This window comes from Podarcis pityusensis (assembly GCF_964106645.2).
Source record: "Podarcis pityusensis genome assembly, chromosome: 2".
NCBI lineage: Eukaryota > Metazoa > Chordata > Lepidosauria > Squamata > Lacertidae > Podarcis > Podarcis pityusensis.
This window is the reverse complement of record NC_138029.1, coordinates 7,282,214-7,307,201: the sequence shown is the minus strand read 5'-3', so window position 1 is coordinate 7,307,201 and position 24,988 is coordinate 7,282,214. Positions and strand designations below refer to the sequence as shown.

The window sequence follows — 24,988 nt, the reverse complement described above, 5'->3', positions numbered from 1 at the left end:
TTGGGAGGGCACCAAATTTTGTCCTTGTTCAGGGTGCCATATTACCAAAGTCTTCCCTGCTGAGATGGAGGGAAGGAATAGCTTAGCCTTTAACAAAAGTGTGATCTGGAGAGATCAGTAGGAGACACTTTTCACAGCACGGAGACCAACATTTTCACCTGCTGTTTTCTGTGCATTATCAAGCTGCTGCAGGTAGAGCAGGTTGAAAAGTTGGCAGGACAACCATGGAGGTGTTATCAGACTCCAGGCAAGTGCTTTGTAATACAGCTTAGGCTGGGGACAGTCCCTCTTGTCCGGTTTATCAGAAGCCCCATATTACAAGCTTATGTTGGCAGGATACACAGTGGCTCCAGTGAAATCAGATCCCAAACATATGCTGCAGTAAATTTTAATTGGAGAGATTTGGGACACAAAAAAAGGGCTCTCTGCAGGCTTTTGCAAGCATCGCAAGGGAAAAAGTTCATGTTAAACAGTAACAGCTGCAATACACCAAGACGATGTGTAGAGAATCAAGCAACGTGACAGTTCCAGTGGTCACATTTGAACTTCTGTGCAAATACTGAATTGGGAGCTAACCAATATCAGCCTTCCTAATATTCCTGAACTTAAAAAAAGAGGGGATATGTCATTTCCCAATCATGTCCTGTTCTAACCAGTAGCTAATTATAAAACAGCCAGTTAGCTGGGGAGGAAATGGGGAAATGTCCAGGTACGCTTCTGTGCTACAACAGTTTATGCCAAAATTGTGTATTTGCTAGCCTTTAATGTGTGGCAAGACTCTTTGTTGCTTTTGACTTAGCACAATTGTCCCTCTGGAATTTGTTTGGTGATAGAATCAAAGAACCGTAGAGTTGGAAGGGACCCCAAGGGTGATCTTGTCCAGCCCCCTGCAAGGCAATGGATCGGAGCAATGGATCCAAGCTACAAGAAAGAAGATTCCACCTAAACATTAGGAAGAACTTCCTGACAGTAAGAGCTGTTCGACAGTGGAATTTGCTGCCAAGGAGTGTGGTGGAGTCTCCTTCTTTGGAGATCTTTAAGCAGAGGCTTGACAACCATATGTCAGGAGTGCTCTGATGGTGTTTCCTGCTTGGCAGGGGGTTGGACTTGATGGCCCTTGTGGTCTCTTCCAACTCTATGATTCTATGATTCTAATGCAGGAATTTGTTTTCCCAATGCATATATGATGTCTCAAGGGGTGTTCAGTCTGTGAGCAGAAATAGCTGAGCTGTACAACAATGAAAGGTGTATTGTTTTTCACTTGTACATGTGTAGAGACAGTGCAGTATAGTGCTTAGAGTGTCGGACTAGGATCTGGGAGACGAGGGCTCAATTCCCCACTCAGCTATGAGTGTATTGAAGTAATCTTAAAGATGCAAAAACGAGGCCAGAAAATAATCCCCAACGTTGACTTAAAAGTGATGCATTTTTAATAAAGTGGGGGCTTATTTTCCTTCTGTTATCTGTAACATTCTGCTACATATTGTTTTGGAGCTCTTGTTCTCTAATGGTTAAGGTAGGAATGGCTGTTTTTATTTTGGAAATGAGAAGCACATGATTTCGGCAACAATAACTTGAAGGGAACAGAAAGTTCACATGGCAGAAATTGACAGTGTTTTCCAAACCACAAGTCCCAGGGGATTTCCTCCCCCCCCCCCCGCCTGTTCTTTCAGTCACCTCTTCTATGAATCTCCTCTGATAGCTTGTAGGTTTTCAAATATTCCTTAAAAGTTTTTCCACATTTGTCGAAATATAGACTTTTATATGCCTAGCCACTAGTCTAAGGGCTCCTGTGCTTTTAACAAGGGCATGGCAGGAGGCAATTCAACTACCAATGCTTTCTCCTGTTATAGAGCTATAATGGGGGGGTCAACACCTGATGAATGTCTGCCTGCAGCTTTTAAAGGCCAGAAAACAGGTAACATTCAGCTACGGCTGTCAACTTTTTAACTAACAGCTGCAATGGTGGCTTGTGGCCCAGAAGCCAAACCTGTCTTCAAGTCCTCTTTGTCTGGGCATACCTCTCACCAAACCTGCTCCACACCTTCCATAAGTACTTTTACCTGTACGAAATGTGTCCTTGAACTACAATAACACATCTTGCTATCCTGGATGGAAGACAAAGTGCATATATGTGTGGGCTATAGAAACCTATGAATTTTGTATGGCTGGAAAGTAGCTTACAGTCACATCCATTGCGCTTCTCTCTTTTACTTCTGGCCACACCCACCTTTGCCTCTGGCCACACCCACACCATGAAAAGTTCCTTGTAAAATAATGCAATCCTCAGGCTTGGAAAAAACCTTTGCCACTCCTGATCTACAACAAGTAAGGGTTCATCCACACTTCCACTGCTTTTCCCAGGGAATCCCGCTGTTTACTGCTGAATCAGAACAAACATCAGTCAAGTTTTCTGCAGATTGACATTTATTCAATCTGGGAGCCAGTGTGGTGTAGTGGTTAGGAGCGGTAGACTCGTAATCTGGTGAACCGGGTTCGTGTCTCCACTCCTCCACATGCAGCTGCTGGGTGACCTTGGGCTAGTCACACTTCTTTGAAGTCTCTCAGCCCCACTCACCTCACAGAGTGTTTGTTGTGGGGGAGGAAGGGAAAGGAGAATGTTAGCCACTTTGAGACCCCTTCGGGTAGTGATAAAGCGGGATATCAAATCCAAACTCTTCTTCTTCTTCTATTCTGATTCAGCAGTAAACACCAGGTTTTTCTGGGGAAAGCAGAGGGACTGAAGAAGCACCTCTTGGACCTGTGCCTAGAAATCTCAGGACAAATGGAAGAAATTGCACGACAAAGGGATGCGTGGATGAGCCCTAACTGGTGGTCATTTATTTTGCCATGTCGTAAAAACCTTCACATGCTAATTTCAGCAGAACAAGTCTGCAGCCACAGAGGCTGGTTGAAAAGTTCACAACTCTGATGTTTAAAGGTGGGAAGCAGGCAGGCCTGGAAAATAACTGGGAGTTGGTTGTGTGATGCTGTGATGGGATGATGAGCTGCTTGTGCGTAAAATCGTATCCCCTCAGAGTTTGTTCAAGTCCACAAACCTCTGTCTGTGACGGAGCCCCTCAGACATGGCTCCTCTAGTCACTAGCAGATTCCGACAGTGGTTGCTTTCGGAATCGCTTCCAACATAAAAGCTCCTTAACGGAAACACGTCTTCTGGACTCTCTGCGTGACAGTTTCCGGCGAGGAGTGGGTGTCCCTACAGGAGGTCCTGAAACCTCCCCACTGTTTTCGCTGGAAGTGTCTCTGAGCCATCCCTCCAGCTCACTTTCCCTCAGCTCACCTCCTCTCCCCCTACTGGTTCCCTCTTCAGCTGCTGAGTCTCTCCCAACCTGTGTGAGCCCCTTCACCTCCCTTCCTTCCGATGGCAGTTCCCTGACATCCACCTCCCCTCCAGGGCCCCCTTCACCCCCTCTCGCCCCCTCCTCTACGGGCGGTGAGGAGGCAAAACCCCGGAATGAATTTCCTTCATCTTCCGATGTCTCGAACACTTCTCTCCACCTGTTGCGGTTCCTGGTCTCGAAGTACTCCTCCTCCTCAGAGTCCATCTCCCCTTCCCCTTCCGAGTCCGGGAATCCTTCCAACTCCTCCTCCTCATCGGTGGTCCCAAAGTATTCCCTCCGGAACCTCTCCACAGGCTGAGGTTTCCTTGGGAACCTTTGATGGAACGTTTCTATCAATACCTCGTCATTGATATCTTCTGCCATTACCCAAGTGTTTTCTGACTCCGGTTCTCCTTCCCACGCTACCAAATACTCCACCTGATCCCCCTTCCACCTGGCGTCGAGGATTTCTGCCACGTGGCTGCTGCATTCTCTTTCTTCTATGACCGGTCCCCGAGTGGCCATCCCTTCTCGTCCCCCCTCATACGGTGACAGTAACGACCTGTGAAATACTGGGTGCAGTTTCATGTGGTTGGGTAACCGGAGCCTGAAAGCCACTGGGTTGACCTGTTGAATGACCTCAAAGGGACCCAATCTCCTGGGTCTTAATTTCTTACAACCTCCTTTGAACGGCAACCCTTGGGTTGACAGCCACACCCTATCTCCCACCCTTATGGTTTCACCTTCCCTTCGGTTCTTGTCTGCCTGCCTCTTGTATTCTTCCTTCGCCCTTTCTAAGTTGAGTTGGAGCTGACGATGGATTGCTTCCATTTCTTCTACAAAATGCTCGGCTGCCGGGACGCTCCATCTCTCCCCTTCTCCCCCTGGGAAAGCCCTGGGATGACACCCATAATTAGCCAAGAAGGGGCTCATCCCTGTGGACACATTCTCGGCATTGTTGTAGGCAAATTCCGCCAGCGCCAACTTTTCTACCCAGTCATTCTCTCTGTCATTGACATAACACCTCAGGTATTGCTGGAGGACACCGTTTGCTCTTTCCGCCTGCCCGTTGGTTTCAGGGTGCCGGGCAGTCGAAAAGTTGACCTCCACCTGCAGTAAGCTCATGAGCTTCCTCCAGAACCTGGAAGTAAATTGTTTTCCTCGGTCTGAGACCACCCTCAGTGGCACCCCGTGCAACCTAAAAATGTGTTCTACAAATAACTTCGCTGTCTCTTCCGCCGTGACTGCATGCGAGCAGGCTACAAAGTGGCACATCTTTGTTAGTAGGTCTACCACCACCATGATGGCTGTTTTCCCCTTGGACTTCGGCAGATCAGTCATAAAATCTATCGACACTGCCTCCCAAGGTCGTTCTGGGGTTGGTAAGGGTTCTAATAGCCCCGCCGGCGCCCGCCTCTCCCCTTTGGCTCGCTGGCATTGCTCGCACCCTCTTACATACTCCCGTACATCTTCCCTCACCTTAGGCCACCAAAATTCCCTGGTGACCAACCACATGGTTTTGTGTTGTCCAAAATGCCCCGCCGTGGGGCTGTCGTGCAACTGCTTGAGTACCCTCCCCCTTAAGTCTCCTTCAGGGATATACAGTGCCCCTTTGTAATACAAAGCTCCATTTCTTTCCTCGAAACCCCCTGGTTCCTCTCCCTCACCCCTAAGACCTCTGAGCTTATTCTGGGCGTATTCATCATTCTCTGTTTCCTCTACCAGTTCTCTTTGTCCCACCAATGCCGCCCCACACACCCAGCGGTCCTCTGGAATGACATGTCTCTCTTCGGGTGCTCCCTCCCCCTCCAAATATTCAGGTTTGCGAGAGAGAGCATCCGCCCTAATGTTCTCTGGGCCTGGCACGTAACAAATCTCAAAGTTAAATTTGGAGAACTCCTGGGCCCATCTCACTTGCCGTTGGTTGAGCACTCGTGCCGTCCTCCAATACTCTAGGTTCTTGTGGTCAGTGCACACTTGCACCTTATGTTGTGCGCCAATTAGCAGGTGCCTCCATCTCCGGAACGCCTCATGAATGGCTAGTAGTTCTCGGTCATACACCGTGTAGTTCCTCTCGGATTTGTTCAGCTTTCGCGAAAAAAAGGCACACGGTCTCCACTCTGACTCCTCCTTCCCTGGCTGCAGAAGCACCGCCCCAATAGCTCTGTCTGATGCGTCAGTTTCCACTCTCATCGGTTTTTGTAAATCCACATGCAGGAGTTGTTGTTCCGAGGCGAAGGCCCTTTTTAGTTCCTCAAATGCTCGCTCCGCCTCCTCAGTCCAAACGAACTTCTTCTTACTGCTGAGACAGTCCGTAATGGGCGCCGTCAGGTGGGCAAAGTTTCGGATGAACTTACGATAGAAGTTCCCAAATCCTAGGAACCTCTGCACATCCTTCCTTGTTTTGGGTGTTTTCCATTCCAGCACCGCCTGGACCTTGCCGGGATACATGGCCAATCCCTTGTCAAAATGTCGTCAATCCTGGGCATAGGGAAGGCCACTGGTTCTGACACTGCGTTCAAGGCCCTGAAGTCACACACCAGCCTCGGCTTGTTCGTGTTTTTTTTATCCACAAAAAACACTGGGCTGCCCCCCACCGCCCTGGACTCTCTGATGAACCCTCTCTTCAGGTTCTTGTCAATGAACTCCTTTAGCTCCTGCATCTCTCTGTCTGACATGGCGTACAGCTTGCCTACAGGGAGCTGTGCCCCAGGGAGTAAATTGATTTGACAGTCAAAGGGTCTATGCGGGGGTAGTTGGTCAGCTTCCCTTTCGCTGAAGACGTCGCGGAGATCTGCGTATTGTTGTGGTACCTTCACGTTCTCCGTTACTTCAGTCCCTGCTAGGGTGGCTTGGGCCCCTGCCAAACCCTTTCCCTCTTTGCAGTGTTCTAAGCAATGTGCTGAACCAAAAGAAACCACTCTCTGATGCCAGCCCACCAGCGGATCATGTAACGCTAGCCAGCTCATCCCCAATATAATGGGAGCTCCTCCCAAGGTGGCCACATTAAACGCTATCAGTTCGGTGTGCCTTGCCACCTTCATTATCATTGGGACGGTCTGCAAGCTGACTTCTCCTCCCAACAGCTCCCTGCCATCGATCGTGGTCACCTGCAGGGGGTTGCTTAAAGGGATCGTCTGTATCTGGTGTTCAGCTGCAAACTCTTTGCTCATGAAATTGCAGGAGCTGCCTGAGTCCAACAGCGCCTTTATCTTTAGAGGGTGTCCGTTTGGCAGCTCTAGCGCCACTTCTATCACTAGGGCGGGTTTAGGAGGTTCTGGCGTGGGCACTTTCACTGCTCTTTGGCCTGGCTGCTGTGCCCCGACGGTGGCAGCCAGGCATTGGCTTTTACTTGCTCCGGTATTTCTTCCTCCCTTCCCTCCACAGCTCCCACCATCCCTTGCCATTCCTTCCTCTGGGGGCAGACTCTGGCAAAGTGACCTGGCTGTTGGCAGAGATAGCATTTCCGGGCGCCTTTTCCCTCCTTCTTTCCCCCCTCACTGGGCTTTGAAACTGCGCGCGCGCGCGCTGTTCCGATTTCCATCGGCTCTGCCGGCGGGAAAGTTGGCTCTGGAATGTCTGGAATGCGGAACTCCTTCCAACGTTCCCCCTTCCCTTCCCGCCTCTCCAATGCTCTCGCCTCCTGGCGCGCTCCTATGGTCAGCGCAGATTTGGTCAGCTGGTCCATAGAATCCGCCCTGGGGCCCCGGGAAAGTTCGTCTTTCACAGCCGAAGAAAGCCCTTCTTCAAATAGCATTTGAATGGGTTCCGCCGATAAGTCCCACCCCAATCTGTGAACCAGCATGGTGAACTCAGTCCAGTACTCACGGACAGATCGGCTCCCCTGTTTGCAAGCCATTAACTGTCTGCGCACCACTCCCTGTTCAATATCGCTGGAAAACATCAGATCCATGGCGCGAAAGAACTTCATCGTGTCCTTTAGGACGTCACTATTCTCTGCCATCAGGGGTCTAACCCAGTCTCTCGCCCCCTTTTCAAGATGCCCAATCACGAAAGCCACTCGTGATTCCTCGTCAGGGAATTCATCAAACTGCAGATTGAGGGCATATTGCATCTCTGTCCGAAAGCCATGATAGTCTTTGGGCTCCCCCCCAAACTTCTGCACCAATCCTGGTACCTTTCTGGCGAGCTGGGTGGCTTTCCCCTTTTTGTCTGCATCCTGAGCCCTCCTCTCCTCAAGCCTCGCCGTCTGCAGCGCTAGCTGGACCTCCAACACCCGGTACCTTTCTTCCAGGCTTGGACCCGCTCCAGCTCCTGCTTCTCCGGTTCCGGCTGGGTTGCTCATGATGCCTTCTCCTGCACAAGCTGCTTTCAAAGACTGTCGGAATGCTGTGATGGGATGATGAGCTGCTTGTGCGTAAAATCGTATCCCCTCAGAGTTTGTTCAAGTCCACAAACCTCTGTCTGTGACGGAGCCCCTCAGACATGGCTCCTCTAGTCACTAGCAGATTCCGACAGTGGTTGCTTTCGGAATCGCTTCCAACATAAAAGCTCCTTAACGGAAACACGTCTTCTGGACTCTCTGCGTGACAGTTTCCGGCGAGGAGTGGGTGTCCCTACAGGAGGTCCTGAAACCTCCCCACTGTTTTCGCTGGAAGTGTCTCTGAGCCATCCCTCCAGCTCACTTTCCCTCAGCTCACCTCCTCTCCCCCTACTGGTTCCCTCTTCAGCTGCTGAGTCTCTCCCAACCTGTGTGAGCCCCTTCACCTCCCTTCCTTCCGATGGCAGTTCCCTGACAGATGCTATCCTTTCCCTTGTAAATAGAACTGCAGTTGTGGTACATTCTCCTTTAACTTTTGGGCCTTAGAAAATTTGGCTTAGATGATGGTGATGATGATTAAAAATCTTTGTGCATTTCTCCCCTTTATCATATTCAGGGCTAGAAACTTGCTTGATCCTCAGAGCTTTGAAAAGCTGTCAAATTGACAGGATTGTGGTCATGCAATTGTCCAGCTACACTGGCTGCAGATGTACAGCATGATTCTTGGTAAAGGGAACAATAATTGCCACATGTCACAAGGGAAGCGTCGAGAATCATTCTTGCAAAATGCCTGTTGGTGAGTCTGCAGAACGCGGGCAAATGGGGGTGAACCAGATCTAGCTGGTGTTCTGTTAGGTGAGGAAAAAATTGTGGTGGCCGTTCTATGAGGATTGTATCCCTTGGGGAGCGTAGAAGATCAAAGCAGCAAATCTATCGTGAGAAGGTTGGTGAGAAACTCTGTGAGAAGATCGACAACACTGCTGAAGTGATGAATTGACATGAATGCCTGCCTAAGGTGCCCACCCAGGCTGAGGAAAATAATCTCTTTGCTATGGGCTGGAGAGTTGTCCAGCCCTACCTATACAGGATTTTTTACCGGATCACTGACACATTTGGAACCTCTGTCACTACCACCATGCAGCCCCTCATCACGGATACCCTGGTACACTGATGTCTGTGAAACTGGAGACCTGATGCTATTGAGGCAACGTAAGCAACCAGTTTTCTGTCCTCTCTAAGCTCCAAAGTACCAAATCCATCTTTCTTCTCATAAAACCTGGGAGTCGCAAAAGATGGTAGACCCTCCTTTAGTGGAAAGTCCAGTTTTTCTCCTCCTCCGTAAGTGTTAGACCAGTAAATAAAGGGAGAGTGATGTTTTAGTGGCCATTAGGGCTAGAAAGCTGACAGTTCTTCTCCAGGTCAGATTTATCTGAGCCAGAGGAGAATTTGAGAGCTTGAAAGGACCCATCTCTCCTTTGAGTCAGGCTTTTATGAGCCTCATCTGAGTCAGAGCTTGTTTCCCTGGCATCTCAAGCAGAGAAATCGCATGGCAATATGTACCACAGCTGGAAGAGAATTCTTATCTTGACATCACTTAAGCCCTCCCCGTCTGTCGCTGACCCTCAGCCACAATCCTGCTCAGTGAGCACTTACATGCTTCAGCCAGCTCAGCTGCGAGAAGGAGGCTGCTGGAGCCTTAAGAAGAGCAACTGTGCCAGAAGAGGCCCTCTGCAATCTCCTTCCCACCCAGCTCAGAGATGATGAATACCACGTTCTCCAGCAAGGACACTTACCCTCCTGGGGAAACTGCTCCCACAGTGGACTCTCTCATCACCTCCTGCTGCACCCTAATGACGGGGGCATGGGTGCCGGGGATCTCGGTGGCCACAGATGTCCAGAAGAACCAGCATGTGGCAAGGATGGTACAAATTGCTGTCCTTTGTGTCCTCTGTCTGACTGTCATCTTTGGGGTGTTTTTCTTAGGCTGTAACCTGCTGATCAAGTCGGAGAGCATGATCAACATGCTGATGAAAGACAGGAGAGCCTCCAGGGAAGTTGAGGTGGTTATCATTGACACTTAACAATGGAAGTGGACAAGGGGGGAGAATTTCACCAGCCTTTGGGAGTTCAAGAATGTTTTGCGGAGTTGGCTGTTAGATCCTTAAGTTACTCTTTAATGGATGCTAGAAAATGAGGTGACAGGGTGGAAGTGGATTCACACAGAGAAGGATGTGCTTGTCCAAAACGTTATTTGGAAATCTGTGCTCTTCCTAGTTATTTTTTTCTCTCCCCTTTGGGTGGATTTTCCTACACAGAGACTTCATAGAGCCTGTCTGGGTTTCAAAAGCCGTACAAAAAGCCCAGAACGAGGGCAAAGGAACTGCAGTTTTGTGCAGAAATCTTCACGGAATAGGCTCATCAGTACGTTTTTGTGATCAATGTTAAAGCCTGCACCTGACTTGAGACTGAGTCTCTTTGCTGCTATTGCGATTCTGGTTTGTCTTGAGGAAGAAGTGCAGCCACACCCCGGGAGAAAGAGAGAAGAGAGAGAGAACACCCACAGAGACACTTGAAATGAATCCAGATCATTTGAACTCTGCCAAATTGGCTGCATGTCAGAATTACCCCCATTCGTAACCTAAAATGGCCAATAAGCATGGTCATCCGTCTGCCGAGAGACCCATGGTTGCTATAAGCTATTTCATTGTTGTTAAATGTCGTGTAAACCCAGTGAGGCTGTGTAGCAGCGCTGACAGTGATGGGTTGTTTATTGTGTCCTTTCCAAACCTATTAAATAGGCACAGAAATGGTTCTGGTTTCTGTTCCGTCTCGACTCGCATCCATGCTCCTTCTGCAGGTCCTGGATACTCAAGTTCAAAATGAGAAAGGCTCAGTGACGAAGCGTGTGACTATGTGAGGTACAAAGCAGTCGCCAACAAAGGTATTTTGGGGTAAGAAATGAATTTTGGCCTGAGGTTACTGAGAATTGCGTTGACAATATTTAGAGTACACACCTTACTTGTAAAGTACAGAGCTTCACCCAGAGAATCCTGGAAACTGTAGTTTACCCCTCACAGAGCTACAATGCCTAGCACTCTCAACAAACTACAGTTCCCAGGATTCTTTCTGGGTGTGTTTGCAGCATCAGTTACAAAGAAGCCACTTGATCAGGGTCCTTGAAGGGTAAAATGGATCCTTATGGACGTTTAAAGGGTGGGTTAGATCAGACTCAATTATTTCTCTTGAAAAGAAATATCATGGTTTGGGTTTGGGGTTTTAGTTCCACCCAAAAAGAAGTGGGTTGGCATCCCATTCCACCCTACCTTACTTCAAGCACTGAAAAGGGTACCAAATGTTATTAGAAAGACAGTTTGGCTTTATTCCTTGTTGCCAAAGAAAATGTAAAAATAATTTTGCACCTGTCATAAGTACCATGTGCTGGGGGGAAAATGACATAATATGCAATGTGTTGAAGTTAGCTCAAGAGAAGGACATTCTCGTTACACTTTCTTCTCTGATAAGGAGGCTTTCCAGATTGGGGGGTGGGCTCAGTGCCGGATTTACGTATAAGCTAAACAAGCTATAGCTTAGGGCCCCACTCTCTTGGGGGGGCCCACAAAAATTAAAGCAAAAAACAACTGGATGCACATTTCCAAAATATAAGAGAAAAAACAAATAAAATAAAACCTACATACAGCAAGTGTTTTGTGTTGTATAGGCTCCTATGAGATAAGTAATGGGCGGGGTGCCCACTATGGTGATATTGATATTATATAAAAATGCATCATATTAACTACAATTGCATTGTACAGGTTATAACACTTAATTTCATATTAATAAAGCTATTTATAATTATTAGTAGTTTGCATCATATATTTACACCTATTATTATTTCATGTTATAGCAAGTTTCTAGAGACTAGATTATGAGTCTTTGTAAATTGTGTTTCTAAAGGAACTTTTTGTTTTTGCCAAATGCCAATGTGTTTGAATTGTTTTGTTATGAATAAAAAATCATTTTAAGTTAGAGCTTAATAATTATTTCACTATTAATATACTTCTTAATTGTATTTCACTATTAATATAACGGTACTTCTTCTTAATTGTATTTCAGTTCAACAATTACTTTGATAAAATACGTATTTTGTTATGTGCAAATGGCTTTAGATAGCTATTAGGTCTATAAATAATCATACAGCATATATTCAACACAAAAAACAGTGACAATTTGTTGTTGACACAGGACAGCTGGACATATAAAGGGTCCCATTACTTTCAGTAGCTTAGGGCCTCATCAAACCTAAATCTGGCCCTGGGTGGGCTACAGACAAACCACATTTTGTACAACTGACTAACTGCTAATAGTTCACGATTGTTGGTTGATATTTCATCAGTGAAAGCTCATGTCAGGAGAAGGACTCCTGAGAGCTGTCATTACTCCCCACATTTGGAGATAGATTCCCCTTCAGGTCTTGCTGAAGGTGACAGTCACCAAGCTGCAAGGAGCAGACTGTGGGACAACAATAACGTAGCTACTAGTGAGAGAATGAGAAAGAGGGAGATGAAAATTTCTTCGGGAGATGTTAAGCCTTGGGGAGGAGAGATGTCAGGATTGGCTACCTGCCGCTTGGATTCCTAGTTCCTTCCCTATACCCAGCATAGCTGCTATTGCTCCACACCCCTTCTGATAATGTTTACCCAAACAAAATGGACTTGCAGTCAGTAGATCAAGAGATTCTTAATCTTGGGGTTGTGGGTTTGAGACCCAAATTTGGCAAAAGGTTCCTGCACTGCAGGGGGTTGGACAAGAAGAGCCTTGATGTCCTTTCCAAGACTAAAATTCTATGAAGACCACCAACATGATTCTGAGTGTGCAACTGTTTCTTTCAAAGGGAATGTCAGAATGCAAGTGAAAATAAAATGTCAGGCTTTAGGAAGAAATGTGTTGGAAAAGCTGGAGCAATGAATTTTGCTTTTCCATTCCTGCTTTAAGGCTGCGTACACAGGTAGCTTTCGCAATGCACAGAGATTGTTTTTTCGCACTGCACTTTTGTAGAAAGTGGTTTGTAACTGTACACAGCATCCCATGATGACGTCATCTAAAGCAGTAGCTACTTTCCATGTTGTCTGTACACAGGAAGGTATCTTATCATGCGAGTGTGCAATGCTGTTCTCTAACTCACAGACCCCAATTAGTGCTTCCACATATCTTTTCAAAATTAAAATTATTTTTCACAGTCTTTTGAAAGAGGGGGGCTGGGAACAGTTGTGCTGCTGTATATACAAAGGATATACAGAGAGGATCACTATACACAGTATACAGTATGCAGCAGAGGCGGCTAAGTTACTGTACTGCTTCTTGTTTTGCTTATTTCATGCACAGGCAAAGCAAGCAGAAGAGGTGCCAGCAGTGCCAGCAGGTGAGAAGGTGCCCTGTGTGCACAGGTTTGTAACAAGAGCTTGAGAAGTACAGTGGTACCTTGGTTTACGAACTTAATCCATTCTGGAAGTCTGTTCTTGAACCCAAACTGTTCTTAAACCAAGGCGTGCTTTCCCTAATGAGGCCTCCCACCACCGGTGCCCTTCCACCGTTTGGATTCCATTCTTAGACCGAGGTAAAGTTCTCAAACCAAGACACTATTTCTGGTTTTGCGGAGTTTGTAAACCAAATCGTTCTTAAACCGAGATACCACTGTACATTCTTGGCACAAAACCGTTCCAGTAGAATGGGCTTTAGATTGACAAATTATGTGGGACGGGAATGACATGGGGATGACGTTGTGTGTACAGCATCCCCTAAAGGCTCCTGAATGTACATTATGACATAGTGTGTACACACCCTGTCCGTTCCATTTGCAGGAGGAAGCTTGCTTTTCTTCCAGACTGGTGGTGTGTTGGGCACTCAGTTTCCAGCAGGGATTTTATGAGATAGTATCTCTGGCCAGTAATAGCACTAAGAGGCTGTAATCAGTTTGACAATAACAGTACATGTAAGACCATATATTGCAAAGATATTCGTCAGCGCTTTAAACTGTTAGGCATTAATCAGAAGAAGAACTGCAGATAAGATTCCCCTCTCTCAGGGAAGATTTTTGTCGCTTGCGAATACTTCTTGCATGTCCTAAATGTTGATTAATAATTGAAATAGAGAAGAAGGGGAATTTTGACAGAAACAACATTTTTCGTTTGGATCAAGGTTTAACAGGCCCACAAAGACAAAGACTAAAACTAGTCAGGAAAGCTGCCAATTCTGGCACTGGAGGGGTTTACTAGATGATCCTCAGGGTGCCTTCTAACACTAGGATTCTATGATTCTAAGATTCTGGTGAAAGCAGCAAACCCAGGTTGTCAATTTTTCAAGTAGCCATTGCAGCTCTGCCTTGATGAGTAGAAGCTTCCTCCTTTCTCTTTCCCAAAGCCTAGTTCAGGCATAGGCAAACTCAGCCCTCTAGATATTTTGGGACTACAACTCCCATGATCCCTGACCCCTGGTCCTGTTAGCTAGGGATCGTGGGAGTTGTAGTCCCAAAACATCTGGCGGGCCGAGTTTGCCTATGCCTGGCCTAGTTAGTGCTTTCCCAGCTTTGGAAGGGCTCTAGGGCCCTACCAGAGCCTTGTGCCTTCTTCCCAAAGTCCAAAGCCTTGCTTCCACCAAAATATAGTGGATCCCACCACTGTATCCCAATTGCGGCAGATCCCACCTATGTACATACTCTAGAATATATATTTTCAACAATCACAGGTTATATTTTGGTTCTTGTGTGAAGGAAAAATTAAATACTTGGGAGACTCAGGCAGAAGTTGAACAAATAAGAAAGATTTGTTTAACAGAACAAAGTGGGTAAAACAGGAGAAAATGAAAAGTTGAATCGCTCAGCTTATATATGCTTATTCAGGAAAGAGTTGCAGTGCCTTTGATGAGTCTAACCCCTGAGGTCTAGAAACTTGCGGCATGTGCACATTTGATTCCTTGCATGTGTTTTCCCACACCTGCAACCACCCCCTCTCCTGAACTCCAATGAAGCCAACACCTGCACATATGTTATCAGTGGTGCGTGTGCAATGGGTGTCTAAACTATGCACACTTCAGCTTAATGAAGACTCGGAAGCCAGCTTGAGGGAAAGCAAATGCATCAGAAATATTTCTCAAGAGACTGCAGGATGCTGATGGATTGTGGCTCACAGCTTCAAACACCAGAGTGTTTCATAGAATCATAGAGTTGGAAGAGACCACAAGGGCCATCGAGTCCAACCCCCTGCCAAGCAGGAAACACCATCAGAGCACTCCTGACATATGGTTGTCAAGCCTCTGCTTAAAGACCTCCAAAGAAGGAGACTCCACCACACTCCTTGTTTGTGGGAGTGGGAGACGAAGCAAATGGTCTTGTTTACCCAGCCTTGGTCTCTTCCTTTCCTTTGCCTTGGTTGCTCAGGCAGATAAAAGAAATGTTTCAATCTCCTTGTAGCGGAGACTGAAATAAACTTGACCCTGATTCCCTACGCAAAAGAAAGTCCCCTCCTGGCCCTTGCGCTGCGGAAGCTTTGTAGCCACACTAATCCAGGGCCGGAGGAGATTAGCGCAAATTTGTATTTCATGTTTCCCAGTTAATCCCTGCAGAGTGCTGGCTGCAAAAACTTTCCTCACAGAAGAGGATCAGAGCCGTCGCCTGCGGTGAGGAACAGGGCCAGTGAGGGATGCTGGTCTCAAATCTCCTGGGTTTAATTCCAAGACACCAGGGACAGCAAGATTTTAAAAAGAGGAAGTTTCTTATACTTCGGCTGAACAGCAACCCCCACCTCCAAGCACACAGGCGAGAGGATATCCTTGTCTGTGTCACCTACATGTATGGAGCACATGCTAAACACCAGCTTTGTATGGCTGACTTAATCCAGAGGTGGGCAACCTGTGGGCCCTCCAGATGTTGGGGCTGCCGCTCCTCTCATCCTTGAACACTGGCCATACTGGCTGGGGCTGCTGGGAGTCCCATGACTTCTGGAGGGCGCCAGGTTTCCCCAACTTGAGTTAACTCATGAATGGCCAACTAGCAATCTGAATGCTGGACCTGGTCTCCAAGCAGGAACTTTGGCAAGTAGGTAGATTCAGAGAGTTCAGCTCCACCGCAGCACAAATCTGCGTAAAATGTGTGTGTGGTCATTTATATGTGGAGGTGAATTTCAGCCTCAGAGCAAAATAAGATGGTGATTTGTTGGAGTCTCACCTGCATTGTGCTTTGCAGCCCTGTATGCAAAGCAAAAATAATATTTTCGATGAATTGAGAAAGACAGTAAGTGGAAAGGAGATCTGGGGCAAAAGATCCAGGCCTTCTGGAGCACTCTGTGCTCCTATAACAAGAACCCTTGCCTTGGAGGCAAATTTGTCTGCCTTGTGGCAGCCCTACCAATTTTAAAAGGATTGCCCGGTGCCCAGAGATTCATTTTGAGGCAAAGAACAATAGGCAGGATTTAGCTGAGATGTTGCTTGCACAATAATATAAGGTCAGTTTATGCAAAGCGACTTTCTCTTTGCCCCCCTCCCACCTGTGCCCCTGAAATCTGCTCTGGAGGGTTGGGGGCAGGTTTAAGGGATGTTCAGAGGGAGGAGAGGGTGGAAGTCTTGTTCCGCAAGTGGACTTTGTTCTGGGCATACATATGCCACGTTGAACGCCACCCAATGTTTTCAAGTTGCAAGAAATATATTCCACACTTTAAGGTAAAGGTGAAGGGGTAAAGGGACCCCTGACCGTTAGGTCGACTCTGGGGTTGCGGCGCTCATCTCGCTTTATTGGCCAAGGGAGCTGGCATACAGCTTCCAGGTCATGTGGCCAGCATGGCAAACCAGAGCAGCGCATGGAAACAATTGTTTACCTTCCCGCCCAAGCGGTACCTATTTATCTACTTGCACTTTGACGTGCTTTTGAACTGCTAGGTTGGCAGGAGCAGGGACCGAGCAACGGGAGCTCACCCCGTCGTGGGGATTCGAACCGCCAACCTTCTGATCGGTAAGCCCTAGGCTCTGTGGTTTAGACCACAGTGCCACCTGCGTCCCTCATTCCACACTATTATATTCCAAATCCAAAAGTAGTTCATCAAACGTACACAGGTAATTCTTGACATCTTCACGTAAAGAGCCAGCAGGTGATGAGAAAGTCCAAAGATCACAATCTGTTGAAATGCAGTCTTGGTGTAAGGAAAGAAAGCCAATGGACTATGAAGTACCTAAAGCCCCCTTAATCATATTGTTGGGATATTTTAGATTAATTGTGCTTCTGGAAGACTTGGAGATAACAACTCATTATTAACAGCAGCCCAGATGGCTATATGTCAGGAATGGAAAAAGCCAGACCTGCTCCCCACCCGGCTTCAAGGGAGGCCTGGAGAGCAAGCATCTGGGATATAGCTTATATGATTAAATTAACAAACATAATAAAGATCAGCGAAGGAAGGCAACAAGATAAGTTTGCTGAGAAACTCATTCATTTTGTATTGGAACAATATACAGTGCACGACGCAATTAATCCACATACATTATTAGGTGAGTATAGAATGACTCAGCAGAAAAACAGCAAAGTTACAATACAGGATGTGTAATGCTGGGCTGTGGAGTGTTAAATATGGCATTTGCATAGGGTTCACTTTGTTCCAGTTTAGTATCCTTGAATAGCTTTTTGAACCTCAAGTCACTTATTTTTAAATGTTTGATTGTTATGTATGATCGTCAATGTGAATCACATCACTGAATTTAAGATGCAATGATAAGGACAGGAGATAATCTCCTACAAGGGAGAAAATTATGTATATTGAAATGGATTTATGGTATATAATTTAGAGTAATTTTAGGGTTATGATGCATAATCCATCTACACTTGTTATCTTAAGCATCTTTGTAATTCAATGAAATGTTCTGTGTATTAGAAAATTAAAGTTGGGGGGGCGGTTGACAAATAGTCTGTTCTGACAGACGGCATTTTCCTGTTTTTCTGTGCTATATCCCAATGAACGTTTCCCCCTCTGTGGCCACCAGCAGCTTTTGAGTATTTTGATTTAGACCTGGAGTCATCCAGTATAAGGATGATTTTTTTAACACTCAGGAGGAAGACTCCTGGAAGATAAAGGAAGCGTTTTTTCCACATAGCACCCAGCTAAAGAATGGAATTTTCTACCACAATACATAGTAAGGACAGGATGCTGAATTCGATGGGCCTTTGGTCTGATGCAGCAAGGTTCTTCTGTATGCTCTTACTGGGGAATCGGCATGCAGGAAGCATAGCTGTCAACGTTTCCCTTTTTTTAAGAGAAATCCCCTTATTCTGAATAGGATTCCTCGCAGAAAAAGGGAAAAGTTGACAGCTATGGCAGGAAGGAAAGGCTTCTCTTTCACATGCCCCTTGTGTCATGGTCTGCTCTTAGGCCCCATATGCATTTAAAGTGATATCATACCACTTTAAACAGTCATGGCTTTCCTTCCGCAAAGAATCCTGGGAACTGTAGTTTCTTCTTCCCATGGAACTGTGGGAATGGTGCTGCTAAATTGTCTGCTAAGAGGCTCACAGACTTTCTGCTTTCATGTGTGAAAATATCATTGACAGACCTTCCAAGTGTCCCTGTTTTCCAGGGATGTCCCTGATTGAGAGAAGCCGTCCTGGTTTCTAATTTGATCCTGGAAGTTCCTGCTTTTCTTAGAACGTCCTTTTTTTCATCAGAGAAATACTGGAGGATATGGAGTTATCTGGCCCCAGAGCCATCTGAAGGCAGCCCTGTATAGGAAAGTTTTTCAATGTTTAATGTTTTATTATGTTTTTATATATGTTGGAAGGGCCCCTGAGTGGCTGGAGCAACCTAGTCAGATGGGTGGCATATAAATAGTAAAATTATTATTATGGATTAGGATGACCCTATTTGCATCAGAGAAATGTTGGAGGCTATGCATTGGTTATCCTTAAGGAGGAAAACAACAATCCCTTTGTTTATCCCCAGGGAGCATTTGCAGGATTTATAAAGGGGGCATACAGCGCCACCCGCTGGCAAGTGTGTAGACAAAGTAACCAGGCAGTCAACATCAGGAGAAAAATTCCTGCAAAATCTACATGGGTAACATTTTAGAAATGAAGGAGACAGCCTGTAATAGTCTTCTGTTTCATGATTAGTGGTTCATATATAGTGAACTAGAGAGGAAGCAGAAAAATAAACAAATCCATCGCTGCCGAGGCTGAAAGCTCAATAAAAAAAATTAGTATCAAAAGCTTTCAGACACCTGGAAGAAAATGCAGGATTTAAGCAGATTTAAAACAAATCTGTTAATTTTTCACATACCATGCAAACCAGCCCTTTTCAGAATTTCAACCTAATTTGTGATGAATAAATAAATAAATAAATAAATACAGCATATGAAGCGAAGTGACGGAAGTCTTTCATTTAAAGCCTGCTACAAACACACCATTTCCCTGTCTTATCTGTTTTTTTTAATAACTACAGTTTGAGTTTCCTTCCATGCAGATGGAATCTGCTCTCCTACCATAACCACATTTAATAAATTACATAAAATTGGTGTTACTCGTTCTTTTTACAAACTGAGGCTGTGTAACCATCTTTACCTGGTGACTCATTTGTTTTTAGGCTTTTAATTGCATCATGTTTCCCTGCACTTGTGATGGGACTATTTAAATCATTTTTGTGTTCATCTGGTATTTGCTTTACCCCAACTTTGTCCAACTATTTGCTTTCATCAGCCAGGCCACCATAACTGTGCTTTTAACAGCAGTCTAATGTGAAGATAGGGGACGCGGGTGGCGCTGTGGGTTAAACCACAGAGCCTAGGACTTGCCGATCAGAAGGTCGGCGGTTCGAATCCCTGCGACGGGGTGAGCTCCTGTTGCTCGGTTCCTGCTCCTGCCAACCTAGCAGTTCGAAAGCATATCAAAGTGCAAGTAGATAAATAGGTACTGCTCTGGCGGGAAGGTAAACGGTGTTTCCGTGCGCTGCTCTAGTTCGCCAGAAGCGGCTTAGTCATGCTGGCCAGTAATGCAAGATCAGCGCCGTAACCCCAGAGTCGGCCACAACTGGACCTAATGGTCAGGGGTACCTTTACCTAATGTGAAGGTGGTATTTACCGGTATTCCCCATGCTATGAAAAGAGAAGAAGTCACCTACTGATTTCTGCCCATCAAGCTCCTTTTAAAGGCAGCATTTCAGATTTTCGGACTACAGCTCCCATCACCCCTCTAGGGTTGCCATACTCCAAAGCCCCCAAACCCAGACACGTTTGGGGCACACACACACACACCATCCTGCGTCTCGGTCGCTCGCTCCCTGCCTTTGACTCCTTCCTCGCCCCCTTCTTCCCTTTCTTACCTTTGCTGTCTTTGGCCTCCTGTTCTTCAGATGCGATGTCGAGTGGCACTGGGAAGGCTGTGCCAGGAAAAGCTGATGGAAGTCCTGCCAGGCCTAGTGCCACCCGTGGAAGGCCTGGTGGCTGCTGGATACCCTAACACCCACCCCCATATAAAATTAAATAATAATCATAATAAAAATTTAAGAAATAAAAAACCAAAAAAACTGGACATTTCATATAAAATACAAAAATCTGGCCAGAGGGGCATGCTGCCCCCCCCCAAAAAGAGGACATGTCAGGGAAAATCCAGACATATGGCATGTCTGACCATGTTGACTGCAGCTGGCCAATTTTGACTTGGGTAGGGGGGCTGGAGGAAAATTTGGTCTGAGCCTCAAGCACAAAGGTGGTGGTGGGGCATAAAATTTAGACCATTGTAATTATATATATATATTTGGTATGTTTTGTTTTTATGCACGTTGGACCCAATTGTGACATGCTTTCTCAGCTAAAGAAGAGCTGTGACTTGGTAGAATACACTCTTTTCGTGTTATCTGATAAAGGGCTTGCCATACAATGGCGCTTCAAATGCTCCCAAACATCAGGGGAAAAGATTAGACAAGATTAGGCCATGTCGAGAGCGCATCCTCTCAGAGGCAGCGGGTCCTATGAACCGCGCACTCTTTTTTGCGGTCCCTTATTTTGTCAGGCGCTGCCCGTGTTTTATTTCCCTGGTCCTCTTTCGTGATGGCGAGGAGCCTCTAGCCCTGGCAGAGAGCCAGGCCTCTCCCCCCTGCCACGCGCTTTGCCCCCCAGGTGAAGAACCACCTCTTCCCCCCGGGAGCCGCGTCAGCCTCATCCTAAAGCGGATGCTCCTTTCTCCTCAGCGCGGCGCGAGGAGGAGCGCATCCTTCGACCGCCTCTGGTGGGAAAGAGGCTTTCCGCACATGCTCAGAGGCACTCTTCAAAGGGGGGGGGGAAACACCACAGCTTATGACGTTGCGGAGAGCGCGCGCCGCGGTTGGGTGACCCCTGGCCCGGCCTGCTGCCTCTCGCCCTTGGAGAGCTCCAGCCGCCCTCGCCCGCTCCCCCTTCTCCTCCCGCGCTTCTGCCTCCCCCCCCCCCCGGGATCCCGCCCGCCCGCCTCCCTCCTCTCCCTCAGCCCGCCTCCTCCAATCGCGGCCGCCCTTACTGCCGGGTGGGCTGAGCTGCCCGCCTGCACGCCCAGCTGATCCGAGGCTCGGCCATGGTAATGTCTGCCGCTTTGTTATTCCCCCTCCCCCGAAGATCCGGGGCGGAGATGGGTTGGGGGGCGGAGGGGTGCGTGTGTGTGCACGGTGGAAGCTTGCGAGGGAGAGGGAGGGGCGGAGGGGACATCCTCCACGCGCCACATCGCCCCCACATCTTTTGCACCCAAGGGGGAATGGTGATGGGGCTCCCCACCCGCCTCCTTTTCCTTCTCCTCCTCCTCTCCTTTCTTGCTCCCGCTCCGGGAGGCTTCGGAGCAATGAGGTGGGTGCTGGAAGGAGGCCGGGAGGAGGGTGCGCAGCCGGATAGTGAGGCACCCTGGTTTGCGCAACTAGATGCACCATGCCAGAAAGGAAGGGGGGAAATGCAAAAGCATCCAGATCTCTCTACAGGTGCATGCAGAACTACACGAACCCCACATGTGCAAACACTCATGTGCAGATGTGGGAATAGGTGCACACATAAAGCATGTGTAGATTTTACACCGGCTTTAGCCCAGGGGATGAATTTGAAGCGAACAGTATTGTTTTGGGATTACAAGGAGAAGCTACATTCACTTGAGATAGCAATCTTCCCAAGGCCACCCAGTAGTGAGCTTTATGACTGAGCACGAATCTGAACCAGAGTCTCCCACAGGCACCCTGTCTACCGCACCATGTCCGCTCGCTCGTCCATATCTATACTCGCACACAAACACTGTCCATGGGAGCAAGCACGCAGCAATAAATGGGATGTGTCATACATATGTGTGCACACCCTGATGTATGCCTGCAGGGATAGGTACGATCACCTGCTAAAGCACATAAATGCACAAATACATGCACTGCTTAATATACATAAACATAGGGACCTTTTAACGTAAATTGCATACAAGTAATCTTTATTTGTCATGTACATCTAACTATAGGCACATGTGGAAGGATTCATGTTTGAAGGCCCACCTGCAGATAGACATTGCAGACAAATGTGTAGGCACAAATACGTGGACACATTGACCTAGATAGGTATGCATTATACATGGACACGCATGCACAGGCAGATAATGTGTATATAAAATAAGTCTGTTCCACAGCTGAAGTGGGATTCAAACTGCCATTCCAGATAGTGAACTGGGCTTAGAAAATCACTTCAGTATTGGGCAGAGAGCATCAGAGTAGATTGTACAAGCTACCCTGAGGATGGAACCAGTGTCAAGTTTGCTGATGTCAGCACAGAAGTGAATAAGCCTTGATAGATTGCAGTAGAATGAACTTCCATGCAAGAAGCTGAAAGCCCCATGGCTTCCCTGTTTAAGAGTGGGTCTTCCAGGTCACTCGTTAGGAAAAGGAGCGTAGCTTAGTTGTCAAGCCCATGCTCTCCATGCAGAAAGTCCCTGGCTTGATGATCCCTGGAATCTCCAGGTAGGACTGAGAGACTCCCTTGAAGAGCATTCTTCAGCCTTGCGTCCCCAGATGTTGCTGGACTCCCATCATCCCCAACAGGTTTGGCCAATGGACAGGGATTATGTGAGTTATTACTCAGCAACATCTGGGGACCCAAGACTGAAGAACAGTAGACAAGTGCTGAGCTAGAGAGACCAATCATCTGACTTGATACGAGGCAGCTTGTTATGTTCTGATTTAGGGCAATAAATTAGGGGCTAGGTGCTATGTCCCCACACTGAGATTTCCTCTAGCTCAGTTATAGAAGAGGGCAATTCAGAATTGTCTTGTCCCTGCCTAACTCTTTCCAAATCTGGGATCTCCTTATGCTGGAGAGAATAAGGCATTGGTGCCATTCATGGAGAGGAGCCTGACGACGCGCTAAGTCAACCCATGCTAACCACCTGTGCTAGAAGGAAAAGTGGGTGGGAGTTCTTCAGGAGCCAACACTTTACATGGTAGGCCAAAATTTGGTTTACTGTGAACAAATGAAGCCATTCTCTAGATATGCTACCATTTCCCACCAAATGTTGTTGCTCATGCCCCAGTGTAGCCATTCCTTATTACTCTCCATCTCTGCTCCCAGTTATCCTCATCTCCTACAAGTTCATCTGTATGTATGTGCCCATTAATCCAAGTCTGCTTTCCAAACCTGGCCATCCTCCACTTGTCATACAGAAAAAAGGCAACTGAAAGGATCATTCGGCTGGAGCACTTGCCTTAAGCTTATGGTGTTTATTAAAGGGATGGCAGGTTTTATGAAATTATGAATGGTGTTGGACTGAAGTAACATCCTCTCTCACACATCCTGTGTCAGAACTTGGCATCACCAACAAGCAGTAGATTCAGGAGGAATAGCAAAAAGAAGTGCATTTTTCACACAGAAGTGCATTAATGAATGTTCATTATTTGTTCATTTATCCCAGTTATTTATTAGTCACTTTTCAGGGTCAAGCCCTTCTTAAGGTAATGTACAAAGAGAAATTAAAACAGTAGACCATCAGGCAGAATACGAAGCATTGATTGGATACAGGCCAGTAGACACAAGAGAGAAATGGCGTGAAGTCAGCAAATCTCTTAAGAAAAAGCAGTAGGGGAAAGTACAAGTTTTTAAGACTTTATTGAAAGCCAGAACTTAAATGGTGAATGGTAACTGAGAGAGAGTTCCATGACTGTGGAGACACCACAGAGAAAGACCTGTCTTGTGCAGGAGGGGTTGCCCAGTGGGATGGAGCTACAAGAGTAGCCTTCACACAAGTGTTTACTGGGAGGGCCAAGATCAGGACCATGTGAATGGTCTAGCGGAGCCAATCCGCACACAGTCCCGAGCTTGCTGCCTCCTTTCCTCTCCCAGTAAGCACCAGTGACATTGCTGTCAAGAGGCTATTGCTGCAGCTCTGCCCCACTGGGCAAGCCACTCTGTGCTCACCAAGCAAACCAGTTTGACTGGGAACACATTAGGAATTCACTACTGCAAGCTGGGGAGATGGCCATTAGCTTGCTTGCTTTTGTTATTTAAGTGCAGGACAAATTCAGCAAGAGAAGAGCCATCAGTGGCTGATAGCCATGATAGCTAAAGTGAATTGCTATGTCCAGAGGCAGTGTACCTGCAATAAATGCAACAGGGAAAGGCAGGCATCCTTGGACTTTAATTGTTAGCTTCCAGGGACATCTTAGAATCATAGAATCATAGAGTTGGAAGAGACCACAAGGGCCATCGAGTCCAACCCCCTGCCAAGCAGGAAACACCATCAGAGCACTCCTGACATATGGTTGTCAAGCCTCTGCTTAAAGACCTCCAAAGAAGGAGACTCCACCACACTCCTTGGCAGCAAATTCCACTGTCGAACAGCTCTTACTGTCAGGAAGTTCTTCCTAATGTTTAGGTGGAATCTTCTTTCTTGTAGTTTGGATCCATTGCTCCGTGTCCGCTTCTCTGGAGCAGCAGAAAACAACCTTTCTCCCTCCTCTATGTGACATCCTTTTATATATTTGAACATGGCTATCATATCACCCCTTAACCTCCTCTTCTCCAGGCTAAACATGCCCAGCTCCCTTAGCCATTCCTCATAAGGCATCGTTTCCAGGCCTTTGACCATTTTGGTTGCCCTCCTCTGGACACGTTCCAGTTTGTCAGTGTCCTTCTTGAACTGTGGTGCCCAGAACTGGACACAGTACTCCAGGTGAGGTCTGACCAGAGCAGAATACAGTGGCACTATTACTTCCCTTGATCTAGATGCTATACTCCTATTGATGGGGCCCAGAATTGCATTGGCTTTTTTAGCTGTCTCGTCACACTGTTGGCTCATGTCAAGTTTGTGGTCAACCAAGACTCCTAGATCTTCCAGACATCTGTTTAGGATTGTGCA

General features: G+C 46.9%; 2 protein-coding genes across 2 annotated transcripts in view; one reads left to right on the top strand and one right to left on the bottom strand.

The window, feature by feature from the left end:
• The window catches only part of LOC308470975 (retinol dehydrogenase 7-like), a 267,166-nt gene extending 242,368 nt beyond the window's left edge, over positions 1 to 24,798 (bottom strand). Inside the window, exon 1 of the mRNA XM_080994735.1 lies at positions 24,479 to 24,798. Coding sequence (XP_080850861.1) covers positions 24,479 to 24,718 — 240 coding nt within the window. The 5' untranslated portion in view covers positions 24,719 to 24,798. The remainder of the gene's footprint in view (positions 1 to 24,478) is intronic.
• PRPF40B (pre-mRNA processing factor 40 homolog B) overlaps positions 21,101 to 24,988 on the top strand; it is a 30,781-nt gene continuing 26,893 nt past the window's right edge. Inside the window, 1 exon segment of the mRNA XM_080994473.1 lies at positions 21,101 to 21,199. Coding sequence (XP_080850599.1) covers positions 21,197 to 21,199 — 3 coding nt within the window. The 5' untranslated portion in view covers positions 21,101 to 21,196.